This window comes from Melampsora larici-populina (assembly GCF_000204055.1).
Source record: "Melampsora larici-populina 98AG31 unplaced genomic scaffold MELLAscaffold_46, whole genome shotgun sequence".
In the NCBI taxonomy this organism is placed as follows: Eukaryota; Fungi; Basidiomycota; class Pucciniomycetes; order Pucciniales; family Melampsoraceae; genus Melampsora; species Melampsora laricis-populina.
In genome coordinates, this window is record NW_006768810.1 from 663,356 (window position 1) to 680,800 (window position 17,445).

Below are 17,445 nucleotides of genomic sequence, written 5' to 3' on the forward strand. Positions count from 1 at the left end.
AAACGCCGGCCTGAATCACTTCAATCAAATCGAGAAGAGGAAGAACAAGCGAGTGCTGATAGAAGAATTCTTGATTGTTATGATGCTGTGGATAGGATGACTAGAGGAAGTCAAATTCAACAAGAACATCATTCAACACCTTCAATCACCTTCAATCACCCTGCTTATACAGAGGAGGTCAACAGACCATCCCATTACGATTATCAAGGATCATTTGACCATCAACGAAACTACGACCCTCGAGCTTCTCAACTGAGTTCAACTCCATCTAACTACGACCAAAATCGAGATAGTGGTAGTGCTTATGAAATGGCCTATGAAGGACTTGGAAAAGGACCGACATCTAAAGCTAAATTAGATCACCGACTTTCGATTTATTCATTACCAAAAGATGATTTATCTATTGAACAAAGATTAAGCAAAGATCGATATATGTCAAGATCACCTGTTTCTTCAGTCAGAAACTCACCTCGTTCTCAATCACCAATTCAAACTTCATCACATATAAATCATTCTTCTAAACTATCTAAAAATTTGAGACAATCACAATTACCACCTGCAATGGCTAAAGCCAAAGCTGGTCTAGCTAATTTAAATGCAGGAGGAAGTTCGAATGGAGTGATGAAAAACCGAACAGCAGAAGATTATCTACAGTTAGGTATAGATGCACATGAAAAAGGTGAAATGGAAAGATCTGCTGGGTTTTTTGAAAGATCTGCAAGGGAAGGTGGTGGATGTGGCACAGGAATGTTAATGTGGGGATTAGCATTGAGACACGGTTGGGGATGTCAAGTTAATGAGACTAGAGCGTTTAAATGGTTACAAAAAGCAGCTGAAAGTGTGGTTGACGAAGTGGAAAGAGTCAAGGCTGAAGGTAAAGATGAAGCGTTTGCCGTGAAGAATGAGTTGGTCTTGGCGGTTTATGAACTTGGTCAATGTTTTATGAGAGGTTGGGGTTGTAAGAAAGATAAAGCTTTGGTTTGTTTTTTGTCCTTATTTTTGCTTTGGGGTGCGGCTATTGATTTGTTTTTTTGACGGTTTATGATAGGCTATTAATTATTTCGAGTTAGCTGCAAAATTAGGAGATCCAGATGCTCAACAAGGTAAGTAACACTTATATTTTTCACCATTTTTGATCGAAATTAAACGTGATTCCTTTCTTTCTTTGGTATTAGAGTTGGGTTTTTGTTATTCTAATGGAAAAGGAACAAAGAAAGATTTAAAGAAAGCTGCAAAGTATTATAGAATGGCTTCTAAACAAGGAATTGAAATGATGGGATCTCAATGGATTTGGAAATCAAAGGTTGGTTTTTTGATCTTCTTTTTTCAGTTTTGAACACTTTTGATTGATTTTTTCCTCTTCGTTGTGGGTTGCTTTGTAGTATGATTGATGATTCCTTTGGGATGTTTTGGGGATTAGGAGGAAGTAGAAATTTTGCAAGGTTTTTTTTTGTGGTTTTGAGATGCTTCCACTTTCATGCTTCTGATCTTTTTTTTTCGTCGTTTTTTCTCTCTCTCTTATTTCTCTTTTTTATCGCTTTATGAAAGTTGCATATCACATTATATACCCACAACGTTTTTTCTTTTTTTCCCTTTCGTTTCTTCCTTTTGGTGTGATTTTGGATAGAAGAAGAATGAAATGATTATGATTGCGTGTGTGTGTGTGTTTTAAAGAAATGAAGATATTTCTAAGGACTTGTTTTACTTTTACCTCTTTTTTTTTACAAAAAACTTTATTTATTTATTTTATTCACATCTGATCTTCTTATAACTTACACTCATTTTGATTTTGATTTTAATTTTGATTTCGATTTTAATTTCTTTTTTTTATGCTGAAGATTATTTTGATGTGTGTTTTTTTAGGTTTCTTTTTTCGTATTTTCTCTTTTGAAATGATGTTTTAATGTTTTTTTTACAAAAAAAAAATTATCATTGGAATGGACTTCTTGATTTGATTTTGAATTGCAAGTTTATTCATTTCATTTCTTTTTTGAAAATGATTAGATAGCAAAATCCATGATATAGGGTCTACAGCAGTGCTATGTATTGATTCTTTTTGTGCTACTTGACATTGGTGTTACATTAACTCATCATTTTAGGTGATATTTAGAAGTGCCTTTGATATTTTTGAAGATCAATTGGTCATGCATATGTGTTTGAAGAGAGAAAGAGATGAGAAAGAATCAGAGAGAGTTTTTGAATTACTGATTCTTTCTTGTTGAAGGTTCATGGTTTTGTAAAAAAAATAGAACTAAAGATTTATGGGATACAAAGCCCAGATATTTTCTGGCAGTAAATTTGAATTCTGGGCCCGGACTCTTGCCCAGAAAATCAAAATTTACTGCCAAAATAATTCCGGGAACGTGCCCGGATTCTACTTTGTATCCCAGGATGACCAGAATCCCTTGAATTTTTACCTTGCTCCTCTTTGGCCTCAGAGGTCATGTTGGTAGTTCAATACATCATTAAGAAAATAATTTTGTTAACAATCAATTCAATCATTGACCTCTTGAAATCTGAAAAGAATTGTTTGGTTCATTTTTCTTGGGACTTATCATGGCCCTACTCCAAAATTAGAGCCCATGATGCACTTAATTTCCATATGCTGCACTTCACTGTGAGATAGATCAGACAGTACCTAGGCCAAACCTCCTTTGTTTTACTGTGTGGGTGAGTTCTGATTTTGATTTCATTTGTTGAAGTACAGTTCATAAAACATTTGTTTTGATGTTAGATGTTGAATCAGTTCATGATGGTTGATTGGCCATTGTACAGTATGGTGTAGCCTCAAGTACATAGTTAACATAAATTGTATTTTTAATGGAAGGTGTATTTACACAGTCAATAGGTATTTTGAGAGATGCTTCAAGCTGAATGTATTAAAAAGTAGATACATATGTGAATTTTCATCTGTGGATCCAGATGCATGTTTCTTAACAACTTCTTGTTCATTGAGCAAAGCATCTCCTCATAAGGTGCTGATGCCCATACTGTTTGTATGCATTGAATCATGTTGCAAATGTGAGGAGGTGAAGCAACAAAAACAAAGGTGGTTAAGGGTGGTAAGTGGTGGGCGCTGGCTGCAGCAAGGCTTGACTGTAGGTTAGCGTGGGGACATTGGTGGCTGAGATTTTCAGCGGAAAGTGCAGCAACCAAAGAACCTGGGCCCCAGATGTCAGCAGGAGGTGCAACACACAGCAACACACTGGGTCTATGTAAGCTCCCCATGAGGCAGCGTATTGGCTGTGCCATGCTGCACTGCACAATTTCTCATGATGTGCTGCAAGCCAGACTTGCCAAAAAGTAAGCCTCAGTAAGAGCATCTCCTATTGTCTTGGTAAATGGCCTCAGTACGGTATACTTGACCGTATCAAGCGTCAAAATCCCCAATCGTGTCAAAAATACTGCTTGGTACCTACTGAATCGGTGAAAAATCTGTAGAGGTCAAGTAAATTAACTGGACCTCTACCAATTTGGTATCTGCGGGGAAACCATTGTTCTCACCAGTTGGTACTGTACGGAGGCCCTTTTTTTCAACGATAGTGGATTTCCATAGTTCTGTACCAATTGATACTGTACCAAACAACTACATACTGAAAATTTACTGAAAATTTACTTGAACAATAGGAGATGCTCTAACCAAATTAAAAATCCTAGCAACATGTTATTATTGGATAGATTTGGATACAAAACACTTATTATGTGATATCTAATCAACAATCTGAGACCATGCCCAATTCTCATAGATACTAAGCAGGCCCCTATAGATTTATTTGGTGTAATCATTTGCAAGAACAATCTCCAAGACCAAGTATACCTAGGAAATCTGAAGCATACATAGTATGTGTGCAACAGCAAGATCAAAGCCATACCATCACATTCCAATTTTAAAATATTTCTATAACTCTCACTGGGATCTCAGCTTGATGGCTGTTTGTGATGCACTAAGTATTTTATGTTATCAACCTTGATGCTCATATGTAGTGTGTCATTCTACGCATTTTGTGGACCACATGGAGATACATGGAGACCATCAGGGTTTCCAAATACCAAAAACTGTATGTATCATCATTACATGCTAATAAACAAACTGCAAACCCTTTACCTTCATGTGTGGGTTACCAGGTGACAGGTCCAAGGCTAAAAGACAGCTGGCCTCCCAAAAATAGATAAATTCAAAGTATCCTCAGCCCAGAAAGTTGTATAATTTCTTGTGAAGTCTTCCCTGTAGCTGAGCTCACATAAATATCTTGTGAAACACTGGCAATTTGATTGTTTGTCTCAATTCCACTCAATTTTTATACTCATCAGTGGCTACTGAGGATAAAGTCCTCCACTTTTCTCTCATTCTGTAACAAACAATTGAACTAAATCTGATCTTTGTGCACAAGGCTTGTGTACCTGTAACTCAAACTAGAAATTCAACCCATTTCTGAAATCTAAAAAGCAAATCCAATTGGAGAATGTTTTTGATTTGAAACAGAAGACAATCTTTGTTACCTATTTTCCTATACTATTATTACCCACACAACTAATTTGTGGATGGTTGATTTGAACTGTTACACCAGCTCATCATTCCTTAATCAAACATCTCATCTGTTTTATATACAGTATAGTACTCTGTGCTTGGCAGTTTGTAAATTGATTGGTATGAGACACTGTTTCATCACGATATAAAACATTGTTCCACAAATTTATTTGACACAAGCAAGAACATCATACATTATGAAAATGCTGACCGCCCTCTTAAATATCCATCCTTTGATTTAGAAAATCCCTTTCTGAAAACCCATCAATTAATAATTCCAGCAATGAATTTAAAGTGCATCTCAAAATCTTTAACCTTTTTTTTGTTCTACAGCTTTAGGGCACTCTGCACGAAACCAACATCATCAAGTATCAAAGATAGTTTCTGGTCAGGCTATGATTTCACTCCTGAAACAAATTATGAGGATCCAGAATTACAACACCAAATCAAAAATCCTCCAGGTAACAACATACCATACCTCCAGGGGCAAACTTCCTGGTCAGATCATGATGGAGCAACAATTCCAGACAGATCAGCCCAATTTGATTCATACAAGAATGATTTTGAGGACCTGGTTCATGGGTTTGGGATAAACAATCCAGCATACAAATTTGAAATTGAGAACAATAAGCAAAGTGATATAGGGACTTCAAGAACTCATGAAGTCATTGTGCCGCTAGATAATGGATCCAAATCAAGATATTCTCACAATCCTACTCCCAATTTCTTCTATGAGCCTCACTCTAGGAATTTTGAAAAATTCAATGAAGAGACTGCACTATTACATCCTCAAAGCTTACACTTTGGCCAAGCAAGCCAATGTGAACTTCCAATGCAAGAAATTGGGCCACACCTAGATATATTAAACAATATTCAAAATATTGATTCACTTTCAAGTATCAATGATTTTATCCACAAACCAGATTATCTGCACTATGGGCTGAACCAACTCCCATACTCATTCCAAGATCAAACTGTCCACCATTCTCATGCAAAAGAAGACTGGTCCAAGGACAGTCTTATCACACAAGACAAATTTCAAGATTCCTTTTCCAAAAATAGTTCTGAGGATGATCTTGGTAAGGTGGAACCACCTAAATACAGTTCTGGACATGACCACAAGATTACTGAAGTTGGTATTTCAAAGACAAACACAATGTGCCACCTCCAGAATACAAGCAAATTTTTGTCATACCCCAGTCATGCTTCTAATTTGTTGCATGAACCCTTCCATACATCCCCAGGCTTTCAGACATTTACCAAAGAAAATGGATTGCCTCTGCATGAACACCTATACTTTGACACAGGAAGTTGGGTTGAAATTCCATTGCAAGAGATCCCATCACCATCCAATTCATTAGACAGATCTAAGGTGTTGGGTCCTTTCCAGGTAAAGAGTTTTGGAGTGTCAATGCCAATTCTTGATCAACATCTGGTAGATCTTGATAAGAATGATAAGTCATGTCAAACCTCACTTGAATTTGATGAGGCTAATCCATTCAGAGGGACTGAGGAAGAATTGCAGAATATGAAAAGTCTTTTGGAACCAAACCAAAAGAATCATCAGGTTCAAGAGGAAAGGACTAGGGATGAGGAACCTGGAATAAATCAGCCTCTTCATGACAAGGATCCTGTATACAGTGTTAGAGAAGAATCAGGACGGAAAGCCAAAGTTTTTAATTTATCTGGCACATTGCCATCATTGAATCCACTGCAAGGAATCAAGATTGGAAAAAAGAGCCTACTACCAGAGATTGAATTGGATCATATTCAAAAAACTACCAGCACACATATTCTTCCATGTTCTTCAAACCTGGCACATTCTGATGAACACAGTGGAGCAATATTACCAAAGAAAAGGAAATTGCATCCCTTGGTAAAATTCAAAGATCTTAAAACTCAAAATGATCATGCTTCAACCAAAACACATTTGAATTACTCACCTACTGAAAATAAATTCCAAGCTTCTATGGAAAAACAGAACATAAAATCCACAAAGTCCAGTCAAGTAAGACAGGTATTACAAACCCTTAAACAGATAGGTTCATTCAATGTTGATAATTCACTCACTATCTCTTATGAAACATCTCATTGGTTTCTGGACCTCAAGACTAAAATGATAGGCAACTCTCCTGGGAATCAATCCTGGATTAGGCAGGTTTCTTTAGCCACAAAGCATGCTCACTCATACATCACCATGACATTCCTTGCACTTCTGTCCATCTATGATTCAGTTGCAAAAGATCAGACCTCAATTGATCAAGTCCTAAGAGATGGTTGGGAATTTCTCAAATCATATTTTGAAAAATGGGAAAATATAAAGTTTGAATACAGGAATATCAAAGGGTTCAAGAAAACCAAAAAAATTTATGAGGCAGGTGATTGGCATGACCATCATTTTGTGTTTCAACACCTTGCTAAATTAGACTCAGAAAAAAATATGAGATCAGAAATATTGAAATCCATTGTTGATGAATGGAGAAAGTACAGAGAAGGCCCAGAGATTCCAATTCAATCACCAGAACTACTACTACAGGATATCTTGAATTCATATCAACCTGGGCCAGCTTTTATTTTGGGTGGATTCTTTTCAAGAGGTGATGTAAAAAACCCTCAATTTGAACATATTAATAGCCATTTGTCATTGAAATCATACAGCAAGGAGAAAGCTAGAGCAATGGGATGTGTACGTATAGCCAATTCAGCAAACTTCATGTCACAAGAAGGTTTTCCATTATGTCAAGAAGTTCATAAATTCTTTCTTTCTTTGATGCAAAGCCTACTGGATAATTACAGAAGCATGAATGGATGTGATGTTCCTATAGAAGAGCTAACACTATGGGATCAATCTCCTATTCAATCCAATGTTGAAGGGAGGCATAAGTCAAATATGAAAAAAATTGTCAAAGCTGTCAGTATTGCTGAATACAAGGTAACAGTAGGATTTATAGGGATAGTGAGAGAATTGTACCAAAGAGATCTAGCAGAGGATGATCTCAGGTTACTCATTTCAAATGCATGGGAATTCTTGAAAATCACATTTTCAGAGTGGGAGGAATTCAAATTTGAAGATGAACACCTCCAGATGTACTTTACTCCACTAGAAAAACGGCCATATTCAGACCTCTATTGGTCTGATGCCAAAAGGATATTTCATGGCCTTTGGCAGATTCCACTCTATGAAACTTGTCCAATCCCGATCACATTGTTGAGAACCCTCTTCAAATCATGGAGCAAGGCAGTCTGGGAAACCAATTTCAACACAGGAGTTATTCCAGGCTTCAAAACCAAGAACTTATCCCACAACTACTTTGTAGCAAGAATAAACAATCTTGATTTAAGAGCAAAAGTATGGCACTGCGACAAATCATCAGATTCTATTTGAATAATTTTCCTATCTAGATACATTTAGCTCCATCTCAAATATTCTTGGGTCATACAAGACATACAAGATATCACCACAGACACTGATCTCATGCTTTTGAACACCAAAATGGCCTACTTTCTACTGGCTGTCTCAATTCAGTTTCCATGAAGTTTGCGCAGGCACTGGATCAGGCTTTAGACTCAAAAGAAGAGATTTTGCATTCCTCTGTGCAAATTCCTGTCATCTTTACTCCTTCATCATAAGTATTTGATCAACTGTTTCCCACACACATATAATTTAGTGCCAGATCACCCTCACATTTTGAGGTGGTCCTTGATGTGATAAGATCTACTGTAAGCTCTCACAGTTGATGTATGATTTAAACCTTGTAAACCCCTTTGACTATACAATCAAAGCATCAAAAGTTGAATTTCCATGAAACTGTATATGTTGGCTTTTCTATGGTGATACTTAATCCAACAGCACAGGCTGTGGGAATTACCCAAGGCTGTGGGTGTTACCCATTGTCATTACATTATAAGAGTTGCAACATTGATGTATTTACCTTGTATCGAGGGTCTTGGTAATTGGTGCCCACCTGAATTGATGACACCACCATGATTCTGGTGCCTTCCTTCTGTTTTCCAGGGGTATGTTCCACAACAAGGCACCTACATATGTCAATCTTCCCATGCTGGGTAGGTGTGGTAATTATGATGCCTACCTAGTTACAGTTGCAGGTATGCATCAGCAAAGGGTGCCTGCCCAGGTAGACATTGTATTCTGACGCCTACATAGCTTGTATGACTTGTAGGCATTGTTTTTTGATGCCTAACTGGCTATCTGGACATGTGGGTGTCATTGTTTCAACACCTACATGGGTTTTAACCAATTCAAGGGCCTTTTACAGCGCCTACACAGTCCTCAAGGCATGCAGGGCTCCTCAGATCATGCCTACGTTGTCAAAGTACATGTAATATTTGTGTACACAAGTCGTTGTAAGTATTTTGATGGTCAAAAAAGACATGTAAACTGAATACAAGTATTTTTGTGGTTGACAAAGACACATACATGAAATACAAGCATTTCAGTGCTTGACAAATACAGGTAAAGTGACCACAAGTTCATTGGTTGGCAAAAATAGCTAAAGTATATACAAGCATTTTGGTGGTTGACAACCCAAGTGCAACTGTATCAGTCTTTTTCTGAGACTATCCTGAGATTATCAATAATGTATCAGAATGATGTGGCTTGTTTTTCACTCATTGCCACTACAAGAAATGTAATATTTTCTGGGCAGAAAACATAAATACTGATACACAAAAACATTGAGCAGTCATGAGCAAGAGAGAAAGAGATACAAAAAATATGCATATTGTTCTCATGGTTCAGACCTTCAATATGGCCAATTTATGTACTTGTAGAGTTCAAATTGGTGATTGTACTAACAAAAAACCTCCACAATCATCAAAATACCACCTGTAACAGATATTGGAATTTGGTTTGTGGGTGACAAGAGGATCTCTTGAGTTCTACAATACCTCATATCTTTTGCAATTCTTGTGCAAAATACTAGATCTTTAGCTCAGAACTCTGTGAGTATATGTTCCATCCAGACAGCAAGGTTATTGACCTGGAACCTCATATTTCATGCAAGATTCAACTAGAATGAACAAAATTTCCAGAAAAATGGGATTCAATTCATTTATTCTTGGACAATGAACTATTCCAATCATTCAAAGAATAACCAACTATAGAGCAAACAAGTGCTTTTTAAAGAAGAATGGGATATATAAAATAATTATCAAATGAGTATAAATGCAGCTAATAAAATCAATTAAAGACAATAGGGGGTTTCAAGTTGATTTGTTTTTTGCATATCTCTTTACAATCACCATGTAAATATCCTTGTAGCACGTCAACGTGCACACACAAAAGACTTTCCTTAGACCTTGTAAAGACCCATCAAAGAGGTGCCACAACAGGTGCATCTTCCCCTTATCCACTGGGACGTTGAAAGTCAGTTGATCCCAGCTGATGACAAAGGATCCCGCAAATCCTATGAATAAACCACTATTCACAAAGGGCACTCAACAAAAATCCCAGTCTAAATCCAATCAAAAGACTTTGAGATTTGTTTCAAAAATCTCCATGTGTGCACATCAACGTGCTACACAAATATTGACACGGTGAATCCAGGCGAGTTTTTCACAAAAAATGTCTGTGTAAAATCAATGTATTTTCAATTTGGGACACCTAAAATGCTTTTGAAAATTTACACATATTTTACAACAACAGGCAAGTTGTTGTAGCGCAAAAATATGTAAACAAATTTAACTTGAAACCCCCTAATATTTCAAAGCTTTCATAAACAAGCACACCAATAGACACACAACTTATCTGTAGAGACATCTCAAGTGTGCTAGGATGATTGATATATCATTTTTGTGCCACCATCCTGACAGTGATAGATGCTTTGACACAGAGCATCTGTTTTGGAAACTCAACATCACTCAAAATTGACAACATGATAAATTTGTTACAAGAGTACTTGGCAGTCATTGGACATCCCTAATGGCTGTCAGTCAGTCTACTAGTGTGTGCTGCCCCTTTGAATTTTTGGCATGCCTGGTGTACCCTTTGACATGTCAAACATGCTGCACCAACCACCTGAGCTGGCTCAGGTGCATCTGCAACACATCAAGCCGGGGCCGGTATGGTGACCGGTCAGTATGCTATCTCAGCCCTCTCTGGGGTGCTACCACCACAATATTGGCCTGATTCAATAAAGATATTCCGAGTCTCTATTCATTCAATCACCTGCTTGACAATGCCTTTAGAATAATGGAAAGTCAGAGCCAAGTATTTCCCTGAAGGCTCAGGTTTATCATGTATGAGGGAGACTTAATTCATGAGCTAAAAGAAGTGATTAGTTAAAAGACAGGTCCTCCTTGGACTTGTACAAATTACTGTTGATTCACGGCACTCCGCTGAGGAAAGTATACTATAAGGAAAATGGTTGTACTTCCTTTTATACTGGTGGCAGGTGCTTCTAAGATATCCATTTCTTCACATTGTCTCTTTTGCTCCATAAACATGTCATTCAATTTTCTTCTCCAAATATTGTGTAAACCTTGATTGGCTCTTGCCTGAACCTGGATGATTCAGTGCAGTGTCATCCTCTTTTCACATTCTAAGGTAGTCTTTGTTGTTCTTACAATTCATGTCTTGTCCTCTGGTGTTTTGTTTTCTCTTCCTTAATGAATCTCCGTTCTTGAAAGACTCATTCATTGCTTTTACGCTTGGTTGGGTTACCCAAACTGTGTGATGGCCAAGACTCCGAAAACAAATTTTGCCACTGACCCAAGAGAGCCTTCCGATGTCAAAGGAGTGTTTGCCACAATTGGCACCTGCTGGCACGATGCATAATGAGAGCTCGTCGTGTAGCTAATTACCGCACCATATACTGTCGTTCTCAAAAAGCTTGTCCGAGTTTTCCCGCAAAACTCGAGCAATTTGGCGGGAAAACTTGGACAAGCTTTTCGAGAACGACAGTAAATAAACTTTGGATGTTGACGTCAAGAAAATCGCGGTTGCTATTGGCAATAGCGGTTGATATTATGGAACGGTTCTCAGCTGTACTTTCCTCTTGGAATCATTCATGTTCACGTGAGTCCTTGAAATCAACCCAATGTTGAATCAAATGGCATATGCCTGAAACAACCAACATAACAAACAAGTTATGAGGCATTGAATTTTCGCTTTTAACCCCATTCTTGTTTGTGGAAGTCTAGTGAGGTCTCTGGTGAGATGTTGAGTCACAACAGTCTGCTTGCAGAGTGCAGTACGTGCTTCGATGGGACGCCGAAAACTTCAGCTTGTTTCGCCCAGTCAACAAAACTGCACCGAGCTTGATATAACTTGACGACGTTCGCAATCTTCGATGAAGAGACACGTCGGGTACAAAGCCTCGAGTTGTCCACACTCAGGAGCTCTTCACAACACCCTCAAGAAAGCGATAACATTGGAATGAGTGTCGCCGAGTCGGGCCGGAAATATCGCAAGACACGATGATCACATCCTTGTGACCAAGCTCCCAATCACCTTGAGCATTTTCAAAAGTAGATTTTCAAAACTCTCTCCCAACGATCTCTACCCTTCTTTCTTTTTTTCTCTCGTCACAAAAAATTGACAAGCCTTGCAAATCTTTCGCACCCTGCGTCAAAAAAGAAAGCCTTGTTAATATCATTCAGCTCGTGCCTGGTATCCTACGATCCTTCCGGAAATCTTATCCTACAATTCTCTCAATCGCCAAATTATCGTTGCCTTCTAACACATCTCCGAAGGACATCTATTTCAATGTTTCCAGCACTTCAATTGAAGTGCCAGGGGAACATGACCCTTCAATCTGTTACATTGTTTTCCTTGATACTGTGTGTGTCTCAAGCGTTAGGTGATTACCCACTCACAGAATCTCAGACCCGTCGTGAGGGAAGCTATAGACAGGATATATCCTCTTTTTCCACTTCAAACACCAATGGGTCAGTCGGCTGTATCGTGATTACTCACTACATGATGATCCAATAGACTGATATGAGTTTGCTTCTCACGATCAATCAGAAATGGCGGAAACTCTTACAAGAACCGGTGCGGGAAGTGAGTGATATGGGATGAACTTCGTCTCACCAATGCATCAACAATTATCTGACCAATTTTGGCCCACAGACCTTACGAACCGTCCGCGCCTGCCCTCACAATACAAGGTCAATTTCCTTCTCCGCAGATGTCCAGAGGCCGTAGATTGGAATTTGGGTGCACGCCAGCGATTCAGCCTTACATCTCAACAGACAACGAAAGCACAATCTACATGGTTGTCGACGCTGTTTTGACACAGTATGAGACCACCAGGTCGATTGAGATATCACCTGAAACGTCAGAGTTACAAGTCGTGGTCATCAATACCAATACTAGTAAAGCCGTAGCGTCAGGAATGGTCAAAGTCCACACACTAGGCAATCAAATGAAATTCTCCTTCAAGGATCTCGGTGAACCGAGCATGAAAGCGTACAACTTAATCTGCCAAGCATATGTCAATGAACAATGGATAACAGAAGCTTCTACAAGCGTAAAATATCTACCCTCCAACTTGCAGAAAGGTATCGCAAGCGTGGTTAGAATGAATGCAGAGTCAGGAACATTGATGGTAACAGACGAAGGAGGTGAAATGATGCCCTTTATTCCATTTGGGTATGTATCATCATCCTAAAGTTTCGTATGAAGCAATATTGCTGTCTTTCTGAACACGATTTTGATTCTATCTTTCCTTGGTTCTTTTCGTAAATCAAACCACTCAGTTTCTTTGCTAGTGAGTAACTTTCTTTGCAGTATCTACAAGACCCACGGAAAGTATAAGCTCACGAATCAAGTTGCATCTCTACAAATATCTACAAATCGATAGCGTATGAAAACTATCTAGACTCTCCCAACCTATCACAGATCATACTGGATATGCAGAGCCGAGGCAGTAAGTCTTATTTCATACTGCGTGACGATTATTTTCTTCTATAGTTGGTCAATTCCAGAACAGCGAAGCGGAGCTAACCAGAGCTGAACATTATTCCATCGCGATTTCAGTTAACACCGTCCAACCTGTCGTTAGGGAACCTAGTGTTACGGATCTTGGAAAGTTAGCCTCAGTCTTGTCAAACTTCAGTCGGGCTGGGATGTGGATACAATATGATATGACGCGATCGTTCAAAAACACTAAACAGTTGAGCTTTCTTTAAACCACGTTAGAAGACTCTCAGAGAAATCTCTTATCTAGCTTCTTTCTAGACTAGCAAAACAGTTAAAAAAAATCAAGTCACATGGGAACTTATTAGTCTACCATACGGCAAATGAGTTGAGTGATGTTTAAAAAGTCTTTTCATCTGGTTGAAAGATCCTGACTAGAACATATTTTCAAAATTTGGCGAAAAAAATTCTTGCGCCGATGTCAAACCTGAAATCTTGAAACAAATCAGACCTGATGGGACTGATGAATCGGTAGATGCACTATTTCAGTCAAGTGAATTCATACAATCGATGGATCCTTACCGTCCGGTTTCCTTGGTGCGCGACTTTGGAATTTATCTTACGAAATGCTACCAACCGGTCTGACCAGTGCACAATTCCAACTATCTTGATAGACCTTGACCTGCGCCGACTATCGCTTTACGGACTATTCGCGTGATACTGATATTGTGATGACAGGTTGGTGCAGCGTGCTCCGTGCATTTAGTATCGAGAAATAGAGTTCCACACAATGCTGAGTTTTTTTGTTCTTCCGCTTCAAAGATCCATATATGATCGGCTTGAAATCTGCTTCGTTGAGTAACTTTTCTACCATGTCACTTGACTTGAAAGGAAGATGTACTTCATCCGCTGAACAAATCAACATTTCTCTACTCCCTGATGGAAAGCAGAGTCTCAACGACATTTGGCACGGTATGCAATTCAACATATGGGGATTGTGGTTGCGACAAGTAAGTCTCCTTCACTCGGTGCTTGATTTAAAAGACGACAGACACCTGACTGGAAACTTGACTTGAAGCTGTCGAGGCCAGTACTTAGATCTTTTATACCGATTGAGGGTATTTAGAGAACGACGACATTATCTCGGAAAAGACCGTACCATGCAACTCTGGGCAGTTCCGCAAGCATTTGGCGAACACGATCACTGGTCACGTTCACCAACGGGAGACGAATTTCTGCTAATGTGTACGGTATACCTTATTGAAGGAGCTGTCGGCTTGATGGGATGGAGAGAAGACGCAAAAACGACAGCTGACGTGAGTATCATACCTCAGACGCTTCTACCGTACTCAAACAGCTCGCAACTCGTTACGAATTTTGCGTCTATCAACCTGTTTTTATAAGATAACTCATTGATATTGATGATGCTCTACATCTTTACCACAGTTGAAGAAGGGTGCTGCTAAAATAGGAAATGCGCTTCCAGAAATCATGCCGTTTTTAGGTCTGCCCCAGGCTTTTCTTCCAATCCCACCGTCAACACCCTATCCAAATGATACATTTATTGCACGAGTGTGGCCAAATCCTAAGAACAACACAATGCTTGTTTTGGTGGCAAACCTGGTGGAACAGTCTGTGAATTGGACTATCAAACCACCAAAATCATCTTTTTTACCACAAGGTAAAAATATCGTAACAAAAACACTATATCTTTCAGAGGGAGAAGCTTCAGCAAATGTGACGGTCAGCGGGGAAAGTATCAGTCTTACAGGAACGATTCAAGGACTTGGTTGTGGTGCTTGGATCATTCCCATGTGAAGAAAAAAGTGTATGATCTCAACTTGTATTTAGTGCTTTTGTTTCCATCTTTGTACTTGAACATGTGGACATATGTCACTGGAAACTGCGTGTTTGATGGTAGATTATTATGCTATTATGGTGGTCAAACCTGTGCAAGAAATTTGCAAGACCGACGTGCAAGATCCGCGCAAGATCCGTGCAAGATTTCTTGCACCGATCTTGCACAAGTATGTTTTTCACAACCCCACCGTAATTACCCAAACTTCACTCATCATGCCACGTGTCTCATCCAGAAGACAAGTGATTCGAATGTTCAAGCGACTCGCCAATCTAGACTACCCTTATACCTCTCACAGTCTTGTTTTAACGCGAAAGCGAAAGGGTTTCCGCAGCTCAAGTTCAGGTTTCTCCGCCTTCTTCCAGCTACTACAGATTCCTCAACTTCAATCGGTGTTCAATCTGGAACCATATGTTTGTGTGGCTCTCTGGATGCTATTTCAACGACGACCGAAGCGTTTGCTCCAATCATCGGCGCGCCAAGCTGAACAACACCCACTGGCTTTATTCGATAATCCGGGATTATGGTCACTCGCAATTGACATGATCGAGCGAAAGCGATACTTCGAATCCAGGCGTCGCGAACCTCAAGCATGTCTAACGATGTTCAACAGATTTTGGGGATCACACGATACAACCTTTTTAACCCTTGTATGTTTGCTTATCCAGATATGAATTTTCAAGTTGTCTACAAGCTAATTGTTGGTTTCACTTGCATATCTAGGCTCGAATGAATCGGTCTAGCTTCTTAACATTACTGAACAAAATCGCATCGTCTGACTTATTCGAGAATCAATCAAACTGTCCGCAGGCCCCAATCGAGCTGCAACTGATTGTGACTCTGGCCAATCTTGGCCTTTCTGGAAATGGGGGTGGTCTGAATGTTCTCGCCCATATATTTGGCATTTCAAGTGAGTTTCAAAAATGACACGGTTGAAGCTATTTAATTAGTTACTTTCACTGACTTGATGCTTTCAGAAGGGAGCGTTGAAAATTACACATGGAGATGTGTGGTTGCGATTGTCCGATTGGAGAGAGAATATTTGTCCTGGCCAACCCCCACGGAGCGAGCGAAGATTCGACAAAATGTGGGCAAAAACGGTCCTTTCAAAGGTTGTGTAGGTTTTGTTGACAGTACCTTGATACCGCTTGCTTTTGGTCCTCCGAAGTGCAAAGAGGATTATTGGACTCGGAAGTTTTTTTATGCAGTCAACTCCATGCTTGTATGCACGCATGATTGTAGGATCACGTTTGCTCGGCATGGGTGGTGTGGCAGTGTGCATGACCAGCGAGTCATGCGTACATCTTCAGTAAGTTTGTTATTTTTTTATTTCTGGTGTATGGTATTCATTCAAAACACTTACAATGTTTGAATTTGGATGTCAAGTTGTGGTCGGACCCAAACAATTTTTTTTCAGAAGGAGAGTATCTTCTGGCGGATTCTGGGTACAGCTCCAACTCGTTCATCATTCCAGCTTTCAAAAGAGTGGGAGGTCTTCCTCTGACCCGCGAGAAGATGTTATTCAACAAACTCTTGAGTGAATTACGTGTTGCAATCGAACATTGTAATGGAATGCTGAAATCTCGATGGCAATCTCTGAAAGACCTACGATTACTCTTAAAGGACAAGAAGTGTGTAGCCCGTTTGAATGCTTGGATCTCAGCGTGTTGTATCCTGCACAACTTCCTGTTGGATCAGAATGAGGGATGTGCTTTTCATTATGATATCACTACTCCTGTGGATCCCGAAGACAAGTTCATTTTGAATGAGATCCGAGAAGACGATGATGAAGACACAAGAATGCGTGTATTCCGCCTTTTTTGTGAATTGTTGTAAACTTTTTACACTCTTTGTTTGTTTATCTGCTTAGGATGTTATTAGGTAGTAGCAATTTGAAAATATCCTTTTTCTTGTTTGCTGCTCGTTAAAGCGCTTGTGCGTAATAAGCAAATGAGAGCTAGAATTAAAATAATGAAATCGATTGCTTATTATCGAGACAACTAGACAGCTGATTCCAAAGTTTTTTTTTGGATTTTAGTTTGTAAAGCACACTGCAAAGGAAAGAATACAAAAAGGAAACAACAATTGATTTCAAGTTTTAAAAGAATCAAACTGGGAAATCGTTCACATGAGGTTGAAACAAATAACAAATTGCCTAAACAGGCTTTTAACAAACTC

At 39.1% G+C, this 17,445-nt stretch overlaps 4 protein-coding genes across 4 annotated transcripts; all 4 read left to right on the forward strand.

Moving 5' to 3' along the window:
- Nucleotides 1–487: 487 nt before the first annotated feature.
- MELLADRAFT_72921 (uncharacterized protein) lies at nt 488–1,916 on the forward strand (the record flags this gene model as incomplete). Its single annotated transcript, XM_007414845.1, has 4 exons — nt 488–978; nt 1,049–1,103; nt 1,176–1,303; nt 1,383–1,916. The coding sequence occupies 4 exons, from the start codon at nt 562–564 to the stop codon at nt 1,389–1,391; spliced, it is 609 nt and encodes a 202-aa protein (XP_007414907.1).
- A 2,895-nt stretch (nt 1,917–4,811) lies between these two features.
- Nucleotides 4,812–8,516, forward strand: MELLADRAFT_110724 (uncharacterized protein; the record flags this gene model as incomplete). The annotated part of the gene is made up of 3 exons (XM_007414846.1): nt 4,812–4,822; nt 4,862–7,877; nt 8,379–8,516. 3 exons carry the CDS (start codon nt 4,812–4,814, stop codon nt 8,514–8,516), a joined length of 3,165 nt encoding a protein of 1,054 aa, XP_007414908.1.
- A 3,916-nt stretch (nt 8,517–12,432) lies between these two features.
- On the forward strand, nt 12,433–13,735 carry MELLADRAFT_91894 (uncharacterized protein; the record flags this gene model as incomplete). The annotated part of the gene is made up of 7 exons (XM_007414847.1): nt 12,433–12,452; nt 12,516–12,551; nt 12,621–13,142; nt 13,250–13,260; nt 13,354–13,419; nt 13,464–13,665; nt 13,720–13,735. 7 exons carry the CDS (start codon nt 12,433–12,435, stop codon nt 13,733–13,735), a joined length of 873 nt encoding a protein of 290 aa, XP_007414909.1.
- A 546-nt stretch (nt 13,736–14,281) lies between these two features.
- On the forward strand, nt 14,282–15,227 carry MELLADRAFT_110726 (uncharacterized protein; the record flags this gene model as incomplete). The annotated part of the gene is made up of 3 exons (XM_007414848.1): nt 14,282–14,419; nt 14,501–14,725; nt 14,856–15,227. 3 exons carry the CDS (start codon nt 14,282–14,284, stop codon nt 15,225–15,227), a joined length of 735 nt encoding a protein of 244 aa, XP_007414910.1.
- Nucleotides 15,228–17,445: the final 2,218 nt, after the last annotated feature.